The sequence below is a fragment of the Talpa europaea genome (genome assembly GCF_964194135.1).
Source record: "Talpa europaea genome assembly, chromosome: 3".
Lineage (NCBI taxonomy): Eukaryota > Metazoa > Chordata > Mammalia > Eulipotyphla > Talpidae > Talpa > Talpa europaea.
In genome coordinates, this window is record NC_140069.1 from 92,537,950 (window position 1) to 92,552,141 (window position 14,192).

The 14,192-nt window shown below is 33.3% G+C and overlaps 1 protein-coding gene across 1 annotated transcript in view; it reads left to right on the forward strand.

Moving 5' to 3' along the window:
* Positions 1 to 9,457, forward strand: part of AHR (aryl hydrocarbon receptor) — a gene marked incomplete at both ends in the record, with an annotated part of 34,438 nt that extends 24,981 nt beyond the window's left edge. Inside the window, 8 exons of the mRNA XM_084229764.1 lie at positions 1,361 to 1,450; positions 3,241 to 3,364; positions 3,864 to 3,994; positions 4,754 to 4,956; positions 5,412 to 5,521; positions 5,977 to 6,118; positions 7,440 to 8,628; positions 9,320 to 9,457. Coding sequence (XP_084085890.1) covers positions 1,361 to 1,450; positions 3,241 to 3,364; positions 3,864 to 3,994; positions 4,754 to 4,956; positions 5,412 to 5,521; positions 5,977 to 6,118; positions 7,440 to 8,628; positions 9,320 to 9,457 — 2,127 coding nt within the window. The remainder of the gene's footprint in view (positions 1 to 1,360; positions 1,451 to 3,240; positions 3,365 to 3,863; positions 3,995 to 4,753; positions 4,957 to 5,411; positions 5,522 to 5,976; positions 6,119 to 7,439; positions 8,629 to 9,319) is intronic.
* Positions 9,458 to 14,192: the final 4,735 nt, after the last annotated feature.

Genomic DNA, 14,192 nt, shown 5'->3' on the forward strand with positions numbered 1-14,192 from the left:
AAGTAGATGGCCAAAAATATTGTAGACATCTGAAGAGGGCTTATTTCATTATATATTGTTGCCATTAATGGCATCTTACTTAATACTTTCAACATGTAATTATGTCTATAGGGTAAATGGTTGATAGAGTATGTTTCCAGAGATGCAATATTCAACCTGGATTAAATTTTTGTTGAGCAGTCTTTTCCTCTGGTTTTAACAAAAAGCTCATAAATAAAAAGTTAAAAATAGTTTATCAAAATTTTTAAATTCTAGATTAACTTAAATTTACTACTACTTTACAAATAAAAAATCAAACAATAAAAATAGAATGTTCCAATACATAAAAATACATGAACTAAATAATTAAAAAGCCATCCAGTCCAATTTATTACCATGCTAATAAAAAATCTGCAGCTTCATTTTTGAGTTAGCAGTAAATAACACTATCAACTGCAGTTTACACATTTTTCAGGCAAGTAGGGTAAATCTTTGTGACTAATAATAGAGGACAAAGATCTTAATATATAATTACCATGTTAAATGTATTTAGGCAGAGTTAGATGATACAATATATTCATACAATAAAATGTATTTCAAATGATAACCCTAAAGTTTAAAGGGGTATCTAAATTAACCAAGGCCATACACTATTAGAAGAGACAGACAGAAATCCTGTCCACATCTAAACAACTTAGTTATTTAAGATGAGTATAGTGGTGTGAACATTGGACTGCCTAACTGCCAAAAGAGAAGAGTATAACTTGCAAACTAAAAGACAAATAACATTGTCCAAAAGTAGATATAATGGAAAAAGCATAGTACAGATGGAATAAAAATAGCACATAAAAAATGACAGCTTTAAACCTACACATATTTAGTAATTATATTAAATTTAAGTGGACTTATATTTGCTGTGTGTTCTTATGTGTAGTCCAGATTTTGATACTTTGATAGTACACAAATTTAATCATATTGCTTGAATTATCTTTGCATATTTTTTCTATCAAATTTCTCTAAGTATCTATTTAGTCAACATTTTTTATACTGTTCTAAAAATATTTGACAAGTTAGTGTTTATACAGCTTATGTTTAAAAAATGTGCAGTAAATTTAAAATGGAAGATCTAGAGTGTGAGAAAGAGTAGGAAACCATTTTTAAAATTAATGGGATTGAGCATTAAATTTTGCTGTAAGCTTTTTCCATAGCCAAACAAAAGATATTTCTCTCCAAGATTGTATGCTATGATTATATTTGTAAGGTGTACTAATATTAACCTTTTCAGAGAATATTTTTCAGTAGTAAAATAGCATCAACTGATAGTGTTTATTAGTAATGAATTTCATCACATTACTAATTTTGGAATGTTGTTTCCTTGTAGGCTTTGAATGGTTTTGTATTGGTTGTCACTACAGATGCTTTGGTATTTTATGCATCTTCTACTATACAGGATTACCTGGGGTTTCAGCAGGTAACTATAGGTTTGTTACTAATTTTTTGAAGATTAAGGACACAATAATCTGTTTATATAAAATATCAGTTAAGTAAATGCTGTAGATTGAAAAAGATACATTTGCAGCTAACATACTCTTATTGTATTAGAATTGCTTTAAATGATTGTGATTCTTCACATTGTATTTTTTTCTTTCACTTATTAAGAAACTACTATGAGAAACTCAGGTAAGGGGCAGCTAGGATTTGAATGGGAATGGAATAGAGAATATTTACCATCAAATCAGTTACAGGTATTGGAGTCCATATGACAACTATAATAAAGTGATATCTAAAGGTACAAGCAAAATCACTGACATAATTCTGACTTAATTGGCTTATAACTTTTCTGAAGAAAATGATACTTAACCTAAAGAAAGTATAGGATTTAGATGGGTCGACAATTGTAGAGGGAACATGAAGAAGAGACGGAAGTATTGTAAGCTAGGAATCCTTAAAGGAAGTGAACATATCTGGTTTGTTTAACACTATTGAATGAATGGTGGATAAGTAGAGTGGAAAAGTGTCTGGCAATTTGAGAGACAAGAATATCTCTAATAGGATTTGTAAATTGTTTTGAAGCATACTTGAATGCTAACTATTAGTAATAGTTCTTAAATTCTAGTGTGTATAGGAATCACCTGAATAACTTGGTAAAATTGCATAAAATCTTTGGGACTTAATCCTAGAGATTTTGATTCAGTGGGTCAGAGTAGAGTCCATGAAATGAATTTCTAGCTCTTTTTGGGGTGACTGCAAGGTTGCTGGTTTAAATAACATTGTCTACACTGTTATATACATATGTTAAACACAATGCAAACCTCTAAAGGTAGTTGTTATAAGGAATGTATATCCTCCAGTCTGCCTTTCAGAAAACTGGTATTATATAATAACTGGCATAGAGATGGTTTAATGCTAGGAGATTAGTAAAGTAATGGTCTCTGGCCACTGCCACGAAGACTGCAATTTAATGTCCATGGAAAAACCAGTTGGAAATTAATGAATTATATAAAGTACATTGATGATCATTTGATAATGACTCATAAAAGTTAAAAAATCAAAAGTTGCTTTTTCCAAGTCTACCTTATCATATGAATTTTTTCTGACTGTTCTTTAAGGAAACATTCATATCTGACATGAGTGTTATTTTAAGTTCCACTTAAAATTTTTAAGAGGTAAGCTTATTAATGGGTAATGAAGTTGATATAGTGGGTCATCATGAACAACTTTCTTTTGTTTAAAACTTGTTTTTCCATGTGTGATAGATGATGTATATTTTACCAGGAGTTGCAGTAAAGACAATTAGGAGAATGGTGATTTAAGGACTAATGATTTAGCACTGTAGCAAATGCTGGGAGGAAAGGGGAGGAGAGTGTCGAGTGATAGAGGCATACTCTTTTACTCTGATGGCGTCTGTTGGAAGGAAACTGTCAAAGTACAGTAAATGCAAAATGAGTGCAGGTAAGCCTAGAGAAGTTAAAGATGACTGAACATTTAGGCAGCATTTCAATGAAAGGAGAAATTAAAAGATCAATAAATGGATAAAAATAAGCAGAACTTAATGTGTTGCAGTTAAGGAATGGAGAGATGACTTACTTGAATGAAGAGTGTTCATGGCAGCTGCCTTTTGGCTTACAGAGTGACCTTCTTGTAGCTTTGCAGTCATTTGAATTGAATTACATTGTCACCGCTAACAAGTGCCCACTAATCTTGCTGGCTTTCATACAACCTTAGTAATCTTTTTTTTTAATCCATACTTTTTTTCTTTAGTCTGATGTTATACATCAGAGTGTATATGAACTTATTCATACTGAAGACAGAGCTGAGTTTCAGCGTCAGCTACATTGGTCATTAAACCCTTCACAGTGTACAGACTCTGGACAAAGAATTGATGGTAAGTGGTTTTACTATAAGAGGCTATTGGTGATTTTTCAGTACAATTTTCTGAAAGGAAGCAGAAAACTATATGATAAAGATTAGTAAGAAAATGGAAAGCTTAAGCCAAAGCACAAAAAGTATGGTGGTCTAAAGAATATTTTGAGAGAAGACAGCCATTGCCATACTCTATTTTATAAAAATAACATACCATTGAGAAGGATGTGAATAAATGTACACCATTGGCACTGGTTTATCAAATGTTCTGTGCTTAAATGGTACCAAATAGTAAAGCAAACTAGCATGTATAGGTATGAAAAACTTAAGAAGTCTGATACCTCAATAGAAATCAAAACTGAGTAGGTCAAGTGCTAAGTAGTAAAACTGATATATTCAATATGTTTTAGTTTTTTCTTTAGATCCGTTTCTGAAATAGTCTACGTTCTGAATACAAAAAAAGTAACACAGATTTAGGCAAAATGGAAAGTAAGTTTGCGTTGTTGCTATTATTCCTACAGAAGGTAGTGGTCTCTCACAGCCAGCAGTCTACTTTAATCCAGAGCAGCTTCCTCCAGAAAACTCATCTTTTATGGAGAGGTGCTTCATATGCCGGCTAAGGTGTCTGCTGGATAATTCATCTGGTTTTCTGGTAAGAGGAAAAAATCTTGTGATTGTAGCATTTACTATTAAGGAAAATAATTATATTTGAGCTTGGTCTTAAATATGGAGTTTTTAGAAGGTACTATAGTCAAATTATTTAAGATTTTTAACAAAGATTGAAAGAAATATGAAACCTACTTGCCTAGTTGTAAGAGTTTTCTGGAAGGGGGGCGGGAAATCAGAGAACTCTATTAGCAGGATGCTTGCTTTCTTTGGATTTAGAGCCTGTTAGAACAATTATTGAGTCATCATCTGAATTCCCAGGTAGGATAACTAGCTTCAGCATAGGCCAGATAACCCCAGATGGAGAAGGTCTGTCCATTCAGTTATCTATCCCCTTAAGAGCACTTACTCCACCAGGCACAAAAGAGACTACCAAGCCTGTTTTCTGAAAGTAATTTTGCTGAGTTAGAAAACTATCTCAAAGCAATTCTAAATGCCTTTTTCCCCCTGTACTGCTATCCTGTTGATCTCAAAACCATCCCTTGACTTGGTTAATACTGTTTTATGCTACTAAATTGGTCGTGTTCAAATTATCCTTGCTTCTTATCTGTTAGGATGATCTTCATACTCCCTTTTGAGATAGTTTTAATGGGTTTCCTTGTGGTAAAAAATTAAAGTAGCAGCTCTCAGCCTTAGGTACTTATCTGGAATTATCAAGAACCCTGGAAATAACCATTATTGAGCCCTTTAAAAGAATGATTTAAAGATTGTTATTTTTTAGTGAACTGGTTTTTGTTGTTTTAAGGCAATGAACTTCCAGGGGAGGCTAAAGTATCTTCATGGACAGAACAAAAAAGGAAAAGATGGATCAGTGCTACCACCTCAATTAGCTTTGTTTGCAATAGCTACTCCACTTCAGCCACCATCCATACTGGAAATCCGAACCAAAAATTTCATCTTTAGAACCAAACACAAACTAGACTTTACACCTACTGGTTGTGATGCCAAGTAAGTGAAACTTTTATAGCAGTAAAATATATTGTTTAGATTATAAGTTATTTCCACTCATGCAATATATCCTTTTTAAATGATTTCATCACTCATAAATCATTTACAATACATGCCACAATTTGTTTCATAAAGATGATATACTATATTAATGTTCAGCCCTAGAAGTAGAGTAACTATCACTGCAAAACATAGCCTACTCTTCAAAAATGCAGTAATAAGCTTTTTAATTAACATTTGTTTTACCTGCACAATCTGTTAGATTCATCATTAGCCATACTAATGTCCATGGTCTTTGTTTAGGAGAAGATAGTCTGAAACTAAAATTTGTAGCCATAAGCAAAAGATAAGTTATTATATATAAAGATATAATGTCCTAGAGTGAAATTGTAAATGTGGAAACACAGAAGATAACATGACCAATGAATTTCTTGTTTATTTTACCTCTCAAACAGAGGAACACTTGTCTTGGGTTACACTGAAGCTGAGCTGTGCATGAGAGGATCAGGATACCAATTTATTCACGCTGCTGATATGCTTTATTGTGCTGATTGCCATATCCGGAGTAAGTAACAGTCCCTTATGAACGTGTCTGAAAATATTACAGTGTCATGTAATATGTTTAAGGCAACTATATGTATAAAATTGTCCTCAATGGCATGATTAACCTGAGCTGTACTCTATTAATTGCTGTACAGTTGCCAGGAATATTATAGTTGAAATAATACAAAGGTGACTACTTTGTTCCATGTTTTGCTCAGTAGTCTTTTTATGAAATCATTTATGAATTTGTTAATAGATTTATGCTTTTAAGTTGTAAAAAGTTATATAGGAAATGTGCTGTATTTTAAATAAAAAGGTTCTAATATTTCCCCCAAACTATATATATACTCTCTCGCTAGTTTCAAGCATTGTAATATTTAAAAGTTATCAAGATATTTACCATCTTTGAAACCAAATCCCCTGACATATTTTTGGACTTATTACCAGAGTTTTTTAATATGTTATATTTTCTTTTAGTGATTAAAACTGGAGAAAGTGGCATGACAGTGTTCCGGCTTCTCACCAAACACAATCGATGGACGTGGGTACAGTCTAATGCTCGCTTAGTTTATAAAAATGGAAGACCTGACTATATCATTGCGACACAGAGACCTCTGACGTAAGCACAAAGATTTATAGTATTTTTTTAGTCCTTAATGTCCTTAATATCCTTCACCCAAGCTGCCTCCTAACTTTAAGATAGAATGCCTTATTCTATCAACTTTACTGAATACACAGAGCTCTGTCAAGAGAATTAGAGAAAACTATTTTTTCATAGATTTACAGATGATAGATTAAAAGCTGCAGTTTTCTAAGCAAGCAGTGATTTTTAAATTAATTTTATTCCTAGATACTTATGTTTTGTGATGCTATTTTAAATTGTGTATGTAGTGCTCTAATTATTTGTTACTGTAGTTCATTTTTAAACATCAATTGTAATAAGGTTTCTCTGCTATAATACAATATAGTTTGTAAGTAATTTTTTTCCCCTTACCTTCTGAATCTTTATAAACATTTTACTTTTATTTCCTTTCTAGCCCTGGCTAAAACCTCAGTACAATGTATGATAGAAATACCTAGTTTCATTTTTGTCTTATTCCAAAGGAAAAACCTTTAATATTTTACATTGAATATTCCTTTCTCTCTAGCTCACTGAAAGTAAATTATGGATGAGTGTTCAAATTTATCACATACTTTTTGTGCCTGCATTGACATGAAGACTAATCTTAATTTCTGTTGTCAAGGATTCAATTTCCTGTTTATTTTTTCTATTGTACATCTGTTTTGTATTCATTATGCCTGAGTATAATTTAAGGTTTTTCAGGGTTTTTTTCCATATATACAACCTATATATTTAAGCTATTAGTTTTTTGTCTCCCTTCATTTACACTTGTAACTATAGACCCTCTTATTTTGATGTTTAATATTTTTAGTTGCATGATAAAATTTTTACATGGATTTCCTTTTTTATTGTGCTTTTGGTATTATATTCTTTGAAATTAATGTATTTTGTGTTTATACTTTTTCTACATTGTTTACTAAGATTTATTGTCTCATTGTTTTATTAATAATCTTAAGACATTTTTCTTCTGTGAGCTAGGTGCCTCAATTTCTTATAAATACAATGAGCAGTTATCAGTTACATTTATATACATGTTGATTTCCTTTGCTACACAAAATTTTTACTATTCTTATGTCAATCTTACAACTTTTCTACCACCCAGAATTTACATTTTGTGCAGGATGTCAGGGAGCTGTAACCAGTAACTAGAATAATATTAATATATCTTAAAAAGTTTCATAGCACCACACAGCAGACAGTCTGGTCAAACTAATGTTTCTGTTTCCTCTGTCAAATACAATTGCAGTATATTTTGCTTACTATTTTAAATGTTTGATACAACTTCCTGATGTATGCACACTTTCTTTTACAATTTTAGAGATGAAGAAGGAACAGAGCATTTACGAAAACGAAATATGAAGCTGCCTTTTATGTTTGCCACTGGAGAAGCTGTGTTGTATGAGTTAACCAGCCCTTTTCCTGTCATGATGGAGCCCCTAAGGTCAAAAAATGGTGCTAGAAGAGATTCTGCTACCAAATCAACTCTAAATAAGGACTCTCTCAATCCCAATTCCCTCTTTGCTTCCATGATGCAACAAGATGAATCTATTTATCTCTACCCTACTTCAAGTAATGCACCTTTTGAAAGAAGTTTTTTTAATGAATCTATGAATGAACATAGTATTGAACCAAAAGGAAATGGTAGTATCCTGAAACATGAGCAAATCGGTCAGTCTCAGGAAATGAACCCAACACACTCTGAAGGTCATGCCGGGCTTTTTCAAGATAATAAAAACAGTGACTTGTATAACATTATGAAACACCTAGGCATTGATTTTGAAGATATCAAGCACATGCAAGAGAATGAAGAATTTTTCAGACCTGACTTTTCTAGTGAGGATGATTTCAGAAACATTGAGGTAGATGAAATCCTGACATACGTCCAAGATTCCTTAAATAAGTCTACCTTTGTGGGTCCGGGTTACCAACAGCAACAGTCCATGGTTCTGAACTCAAGTTGCATGGTACAAGAGCACTTGCAGGCGGAGCAAAAGCAGGTAGCAGTGGAGCAGCAGCAATTATGTCAGAAAATGAAACATATGCAAGTTAATGGCATGTTTACAAATTGGAACTCAAACCAATCTGTGCCTTTTGGTTGTTCTCAGCAAGACCTACAACAGTATAATGTCTTTTCAGAATTATCTGGGGCCAATCAAGAGTTTCCATACAAATCTGAGATTGATACTATGCCTTATACACAGAACTTTATTCCCTATAATCAGCCCGTGTTATCACAGCATTCCAAGGGTACACAGTTAGACTTTCCTGTAGGGAATTTTGAACCATCTCCCTACCCTACCACTAATTTAGAAGATTTTGTCACATGTTTACAAGTTCCTGAAAACCGAAAGCATGAACTAAATCCACAGGCAACTGTGATAACGCCTCAGACATGTTATGCCGGAGCTGTGTCAATGTATCAGTGCCAGTCAGAACCTCAGCACGGCCATGTGGCTCAGATGCAGTACAATCCAGCCATGCCTGGCCCACAGGCATTTTTAAACAAGGTGAGAGTTTTCTCAAACTGAATAAACCCTTTCAGAGATTATTTCTGCCTTGCAGACATGAGTCATAATCTTTTACGTTATTGATTTTACTCTTATCTATAGTGTTCGCGTGAGCACGAATTGTCTCTTCGATGCTAGAAAGTTTCTACAACTTTCATTAAGACTGTTTCCATATCTTCTATTTTCCAGTAGCAGATAATGAGATGAATTTCAGTGGTACTCATTAATTACAAGCATTTTAGAAATTGGTTCAGATTATTTTACTCGTTATGCGTTTCAGGAAATATCTGCAGTCCAGTGTAATAGTCTTGTATAGAATTCATTCATTGGTATCTAGAAATTGGTCAAACAAAGCAAGCATTTATCTAATTTTGGTATGACTTGGCACCCTTTGTCCTGTTGATCCTTACTTTGCCCACACCAAAGGCAACTCACTGGTAAAGTACTTTCCTAAGAAATGAAATGCCAAATCTAAAAGGAGTATTATAATACTCATCTGTAGCAGAGAAAGCAAATGGTTACAAACATATGTATGTAAATTGTCTTTGCTGAGTGATTTAAAACTTAGCAGAACCAAAGGAATTTGAAATTTAACAGCATGCAAGGTAAAAAATTTTAAAATACATTTCATTACTTATGGCTTGAGGAGTTTGAAAGATCTAACGAGTTGCATTGCTATTTTCATTTTCAGTTTCAGAATGGAAGCGTTTTAAATGAAACCTACCCAGCTGAATTAAATAACCCTCAGTCTACCCCACATCTTCAACCCCTTCATCATCCTTCAGAAGCTAGACCTTTCCCTGATTTGACATCCAGTGGATTCCTGTAACACACGGAGCCCAGTTTTAACCCTGGTCTTCAGTAAGTTAGTTTGCTAAAGATTAAAGAGTAATGGGACTGTCTATGTTGGGCATCAGCAAGTTCATGAGGAGGCAAAGACATTTGTGATGTTATTCTAAATGCAATTTCAATGTTTTTACAAGAGGACGTTTAAGTATATGTCTTTTTGAGAATTTTAGTCATCCAAACAGCAGTGCTGTCAGAGGAGAGAGAGACTGCGTACATTTCACATCATGCTAATAAACACCACAACACAGACACAGCTTATTCAGGGCAACTTTAGAACGCTCAAGTAAGAGAATTTTCTGTTGGAATTATTTGTCAGAGTAAAAACTTGCCTTTTGAACTTCTATCTCAGATTAAGTGGCTTGGTGCTTATGTAAAAAAAATAATATCCTTGCTTTCCTCCATTGTTAAGTGCCTGCCTCACAATTTCTATGTATTACATACACTGCAGGATGTATATTTTATATAAAATATATTCCTTTTAAATTAATAACATTCTGTGCACAAATTTTTTTCTTACATTCATTTTTATTAACCCAGGCATGTTTTAACTGCACTACTCACCCACTTTCTTCAGGTAAAGGACAAGTAATAATCGAAAAGATATTTATTACATAATCTAGCTGTTAGATTTTCAATGTTGCTATGTGCCTTATGTTGAAAAAATGTGTAAGTAAATTGTCTTTCTAAATTTTCAAGACAGCAGCGCAAAATTAAGTTTTTAAAAGAAAGGAATATACCATCCATTGATCTTTACTAAAAATTCCAGCATGATAGTTCAATGTGGTACAAAAAAATCTGGTGTTAAATGCAACCATGTTTATCAGTTTGCATTGAAAATAACCATTTCAATGTGTATAAAAATCTTTTAAATCATTTTAGATCTAAAGCAGATTTTCGATATACTGTTAACTATAAATTTCACTTAGTACAGTGGAAGCTATTTGTTTTTCTCATATTTGAGGAGTTTTAAGATTGATAATAGCAATGTCTGGTGCAAAGTATTGAGTTAAATGAATGGTGCATTGTGTAGTTTATAATGAACAAATTATTTGTAAAATATTTTCAATCTTTCATTTAAAAATATTTGCACATAATTTGGGTTTTACATATTTTATCACTGTCTTTTTAAGATACCAGATAATTCAATTGCTTCTCAGCTGGTGTGAGAAAAAGACTGTTAGGCTGTTTCTGTGCTATGACCTTTCTTATTGGTAAGGCTAATAATTGTCCTAACTTTACTGTCCTCAGGTGATTTAAGAATGCCACCATTCTTTTAGTCAAATATGATATGATGGAATCCTGACCTAAGATTACTATTAAAATGTTTTTTTTTTATTTTCCTTTTTTCCAGTAAATAATGTAAATAAAAGTGGCTTTGACAAAGTGTCATTTCTATGTATATCCAGTCAAAACTTTCAATCTATAGAATCAATTTAAGTGTTGAAATAAATTTGTCTAAAACATTTCATGTGTTTCCAGCATGAGGTAGTCACTGAAAGATTTAAGATCAGTGCTCTAGATTAATGATCCATTTAAACCTTTTTTTTTTTTTTTAAGAAGTCTTCATAAACCATTTTTGTTAGTTTCTTTCACATAGTTTCATATATCTGGGTGAATTATTTTAGGCTTTTGTAAATTGTGAAGATAATGACAATTCTATATACAAAAGTAAAATTTTTAAAGCAATATTGTATATTTTTATCTATATAATTAAAATTTACCTAAGAACAATAAAATCACATTAAACCAAATATACCTTTGTCTGTATTGCTAAGTGCCAAATACTGAAGGCCTTGTGTGCTGTTATATTGAGGGGCTTATTTTTACATGGTGTGCACTTCCAAGGATTCAAGCTCTTCCTATCCCAGATTGTTCTTTACCTGAAGATTTACCAGTGTCCTAATGTATTATGAAACTTTGGATCATTGCTATGCACAACTAGTGTTTTCAGTATTACTATACTTGAGATAAATGTTTTCATGGGTTTTTTCTTCAATATGTTACTGCTTACATATACCATGCATACATTTTGTTTAAAATAATTTATATCCTTATAAAACCAAACTGTATACATGTATGGTAATAAAGTAATCACCAAGTATGAATAACATGTTAATGTAAATTTTTTTCTGAATCATATAAAGGAAATAAGTGTTTATTATAAATGAGTATTATGACTTTGTTATATGAAGGCAACTGTTTAAGTATACATTAAGTCACTAATTCAAAACTTCTAAACTTCACCTGGATATTTTATCCTTTACATGAATATAAGACACACATTCCCAGTTACTTCATATTTTAAAATGATTCTGAAATTGACCATTCTTTTAAACTTTGTATTATCAGTGTTCTAGATGCAGTGCATTAGTACCTCAGATAGAAATCCAAATTCCAATTTAACAGGTAATATTTCAGTATTAAGAGTACTTAGGAGCAATTCTGAAAATGACCCATTTTACTTATATTTTCTGCTTAGATTAGAAACATTATCACCAAAAATTCTGCAGTTTAGACTTGGGTAAAGAAAACTTTCTAATAATTATATTTACATTAGTTTTCTGTTTATCCTTTATAATCATTAGGAATTTTTCTCAAACCGGTATAAACATACCACTTTAGAAAGACAAATCATCTTAGTCTTTTATCTAAGATTTATAAAAAATACTCAGTTTTAATCATTTGAATCAAGTAAAAATACAGGTGACTGTATTTTTGATCTCTGCTTTCACTCAGTAACCAGTCCTCTTTTCACCAAGTCGGCCAAACACTAATGTCAAGATGTTAGCTACTCACAGGTTAGGTAATACCTCCCATTTTTCTCCCAGTGTCTGCAGATGGACTTTTTTCCAGTTATAGTAGAGACCATCAAAACCCTGTAACACACACATCCTAAATGTGTCTGTACCTTCACCCCAGCAATGCCACCAGTCTTGGTCTCATACTCCTCCAGTATGTGAGGACAGGTTTCCTGAATGCCATCACTAACACCCTGCCTTTACACTTCTTGTGCATTTGGCCTGTGTACTTCCCCTCTCCAGAGTCTTCTCTCCTCTTAGATTGCCTGTGGGAAAAGACCTTCATCCTGCTTCCCTTACTACGTTTTAAACCTTTAACAGTTTTTCATCTCCTGAAATCTGATTTTCCACCTCATTTTTTATTGAAATTCACTTAACTCCCTTCTTACCATCACAGGCAGATTGTGACCCAGCAACTACACTGACTACACCCTTTTTGTCCCTTCACACCTATTATTTCTTCTCTTTCCTTTGTTAGCTCATCTCTTCTCCCACCTGGCACCAGGTACAGTTCTGACCATTCGTGGTTCTTTCCATACTGTTCTGTAGGGAGCCAGTCCACGCTACATTTACCTTTATGATGAATCCCCTCAAAGTCTTCCCTCACCTCTGAAAGTAAAATGTGCAATAAAAGGAGACCATCACTCTGACATTTGTGGAGCTTCCTTTCCCTTTGAGAGCAGCATCACAACACTAATGCACACTAATGCACAGTATGGACTCTCACTCCTGGCATCAACACATGAGATGAATGTGTTGGGAAGATTTCTTTCTCTGAGCCTGAGTCTCCTTTTCCAAAAACTAAGGATAACAGTAATACCTGCCTCACTGGATTGGCGGGAGACTCAGTAAATTATTTATGTAATTTATGTTTATTATGCAAAAATAGTTCCCTATGGCCAAAACTGGAACAATTTGAGCAACACAACTAACAGTGACGGCATTAGATTATAATCCGATAGGAAAATTTGCATCCCGATAAAAATAAATGATTGACTAAATGAGAACAAAGGGGAAAATTTCCCTTGCAGAAGAATCCAAAGTGTTTGTAGATACTACACCTTCCAACAAAAGATGAAGCTTAATACTCTTCCCCTGGAATGTGAGCTGCATCAATAAATTGCTTCCAAAGTGCACAGAGGAGAAAAAGTACTAAGTTTATATTGTAAAATCAAGCAAGCACTCCTTTTATCAAGTAGTTAAGGCTAATACCACGAATGATAACCATGATAGTATGTTCTCTCTAACAGGATGCTGTGACTAGAACACATCAGCTCTGGTTTTCTCAAAAATACATAAGCCCCATATAATCATGAGAAAATGACAAAGATGACAGACATCCGAAAAATTTCAAAAAAAAAATCTCCCAAAAATGTCAAGGTCATGAATAAACGAGAATGAGCCAAACAGGTCCGGGGAGAACACAGGGTGGTATGCTGTCTTGCATTAAATACTCCAAGGACCTCGATGGAAAAACTGAAAATTCAGTAAGGTTTAGTTCAGTTAATATGTATTGTACCCATGTTCATTTCCTAGTTTTGACCAGTGCCAAAGGTGCTGACATGTAAGATGTTCACTGTTAGAGGAACCTGGATGAAGGAAGCAAAGGAAGTCGTGGATTTACAATTTTATGTAACTTGAAAATTATTCCAAAATAATTTTGCTTAAAAAAGTATTTTATATTAAAAAAATACAGTTTGTTAATTGCTGCAGAGCAAGTGTTCCATAAATGGCTGTTGCTACTATTTCCCTGGGATACCCAAACCTTTTTTAATTGGCGGCAAATCCATGCATTGACACCAGCCTGTCTATACAGTTAACTGCTGGATTTGATGACTTGGCGTTCAGTCTCCAGGTCAGTGTTTCTTTCCACTTGGATCTGACATCCTTTTCAAGGATGCCCCTAGCCATGTTTCC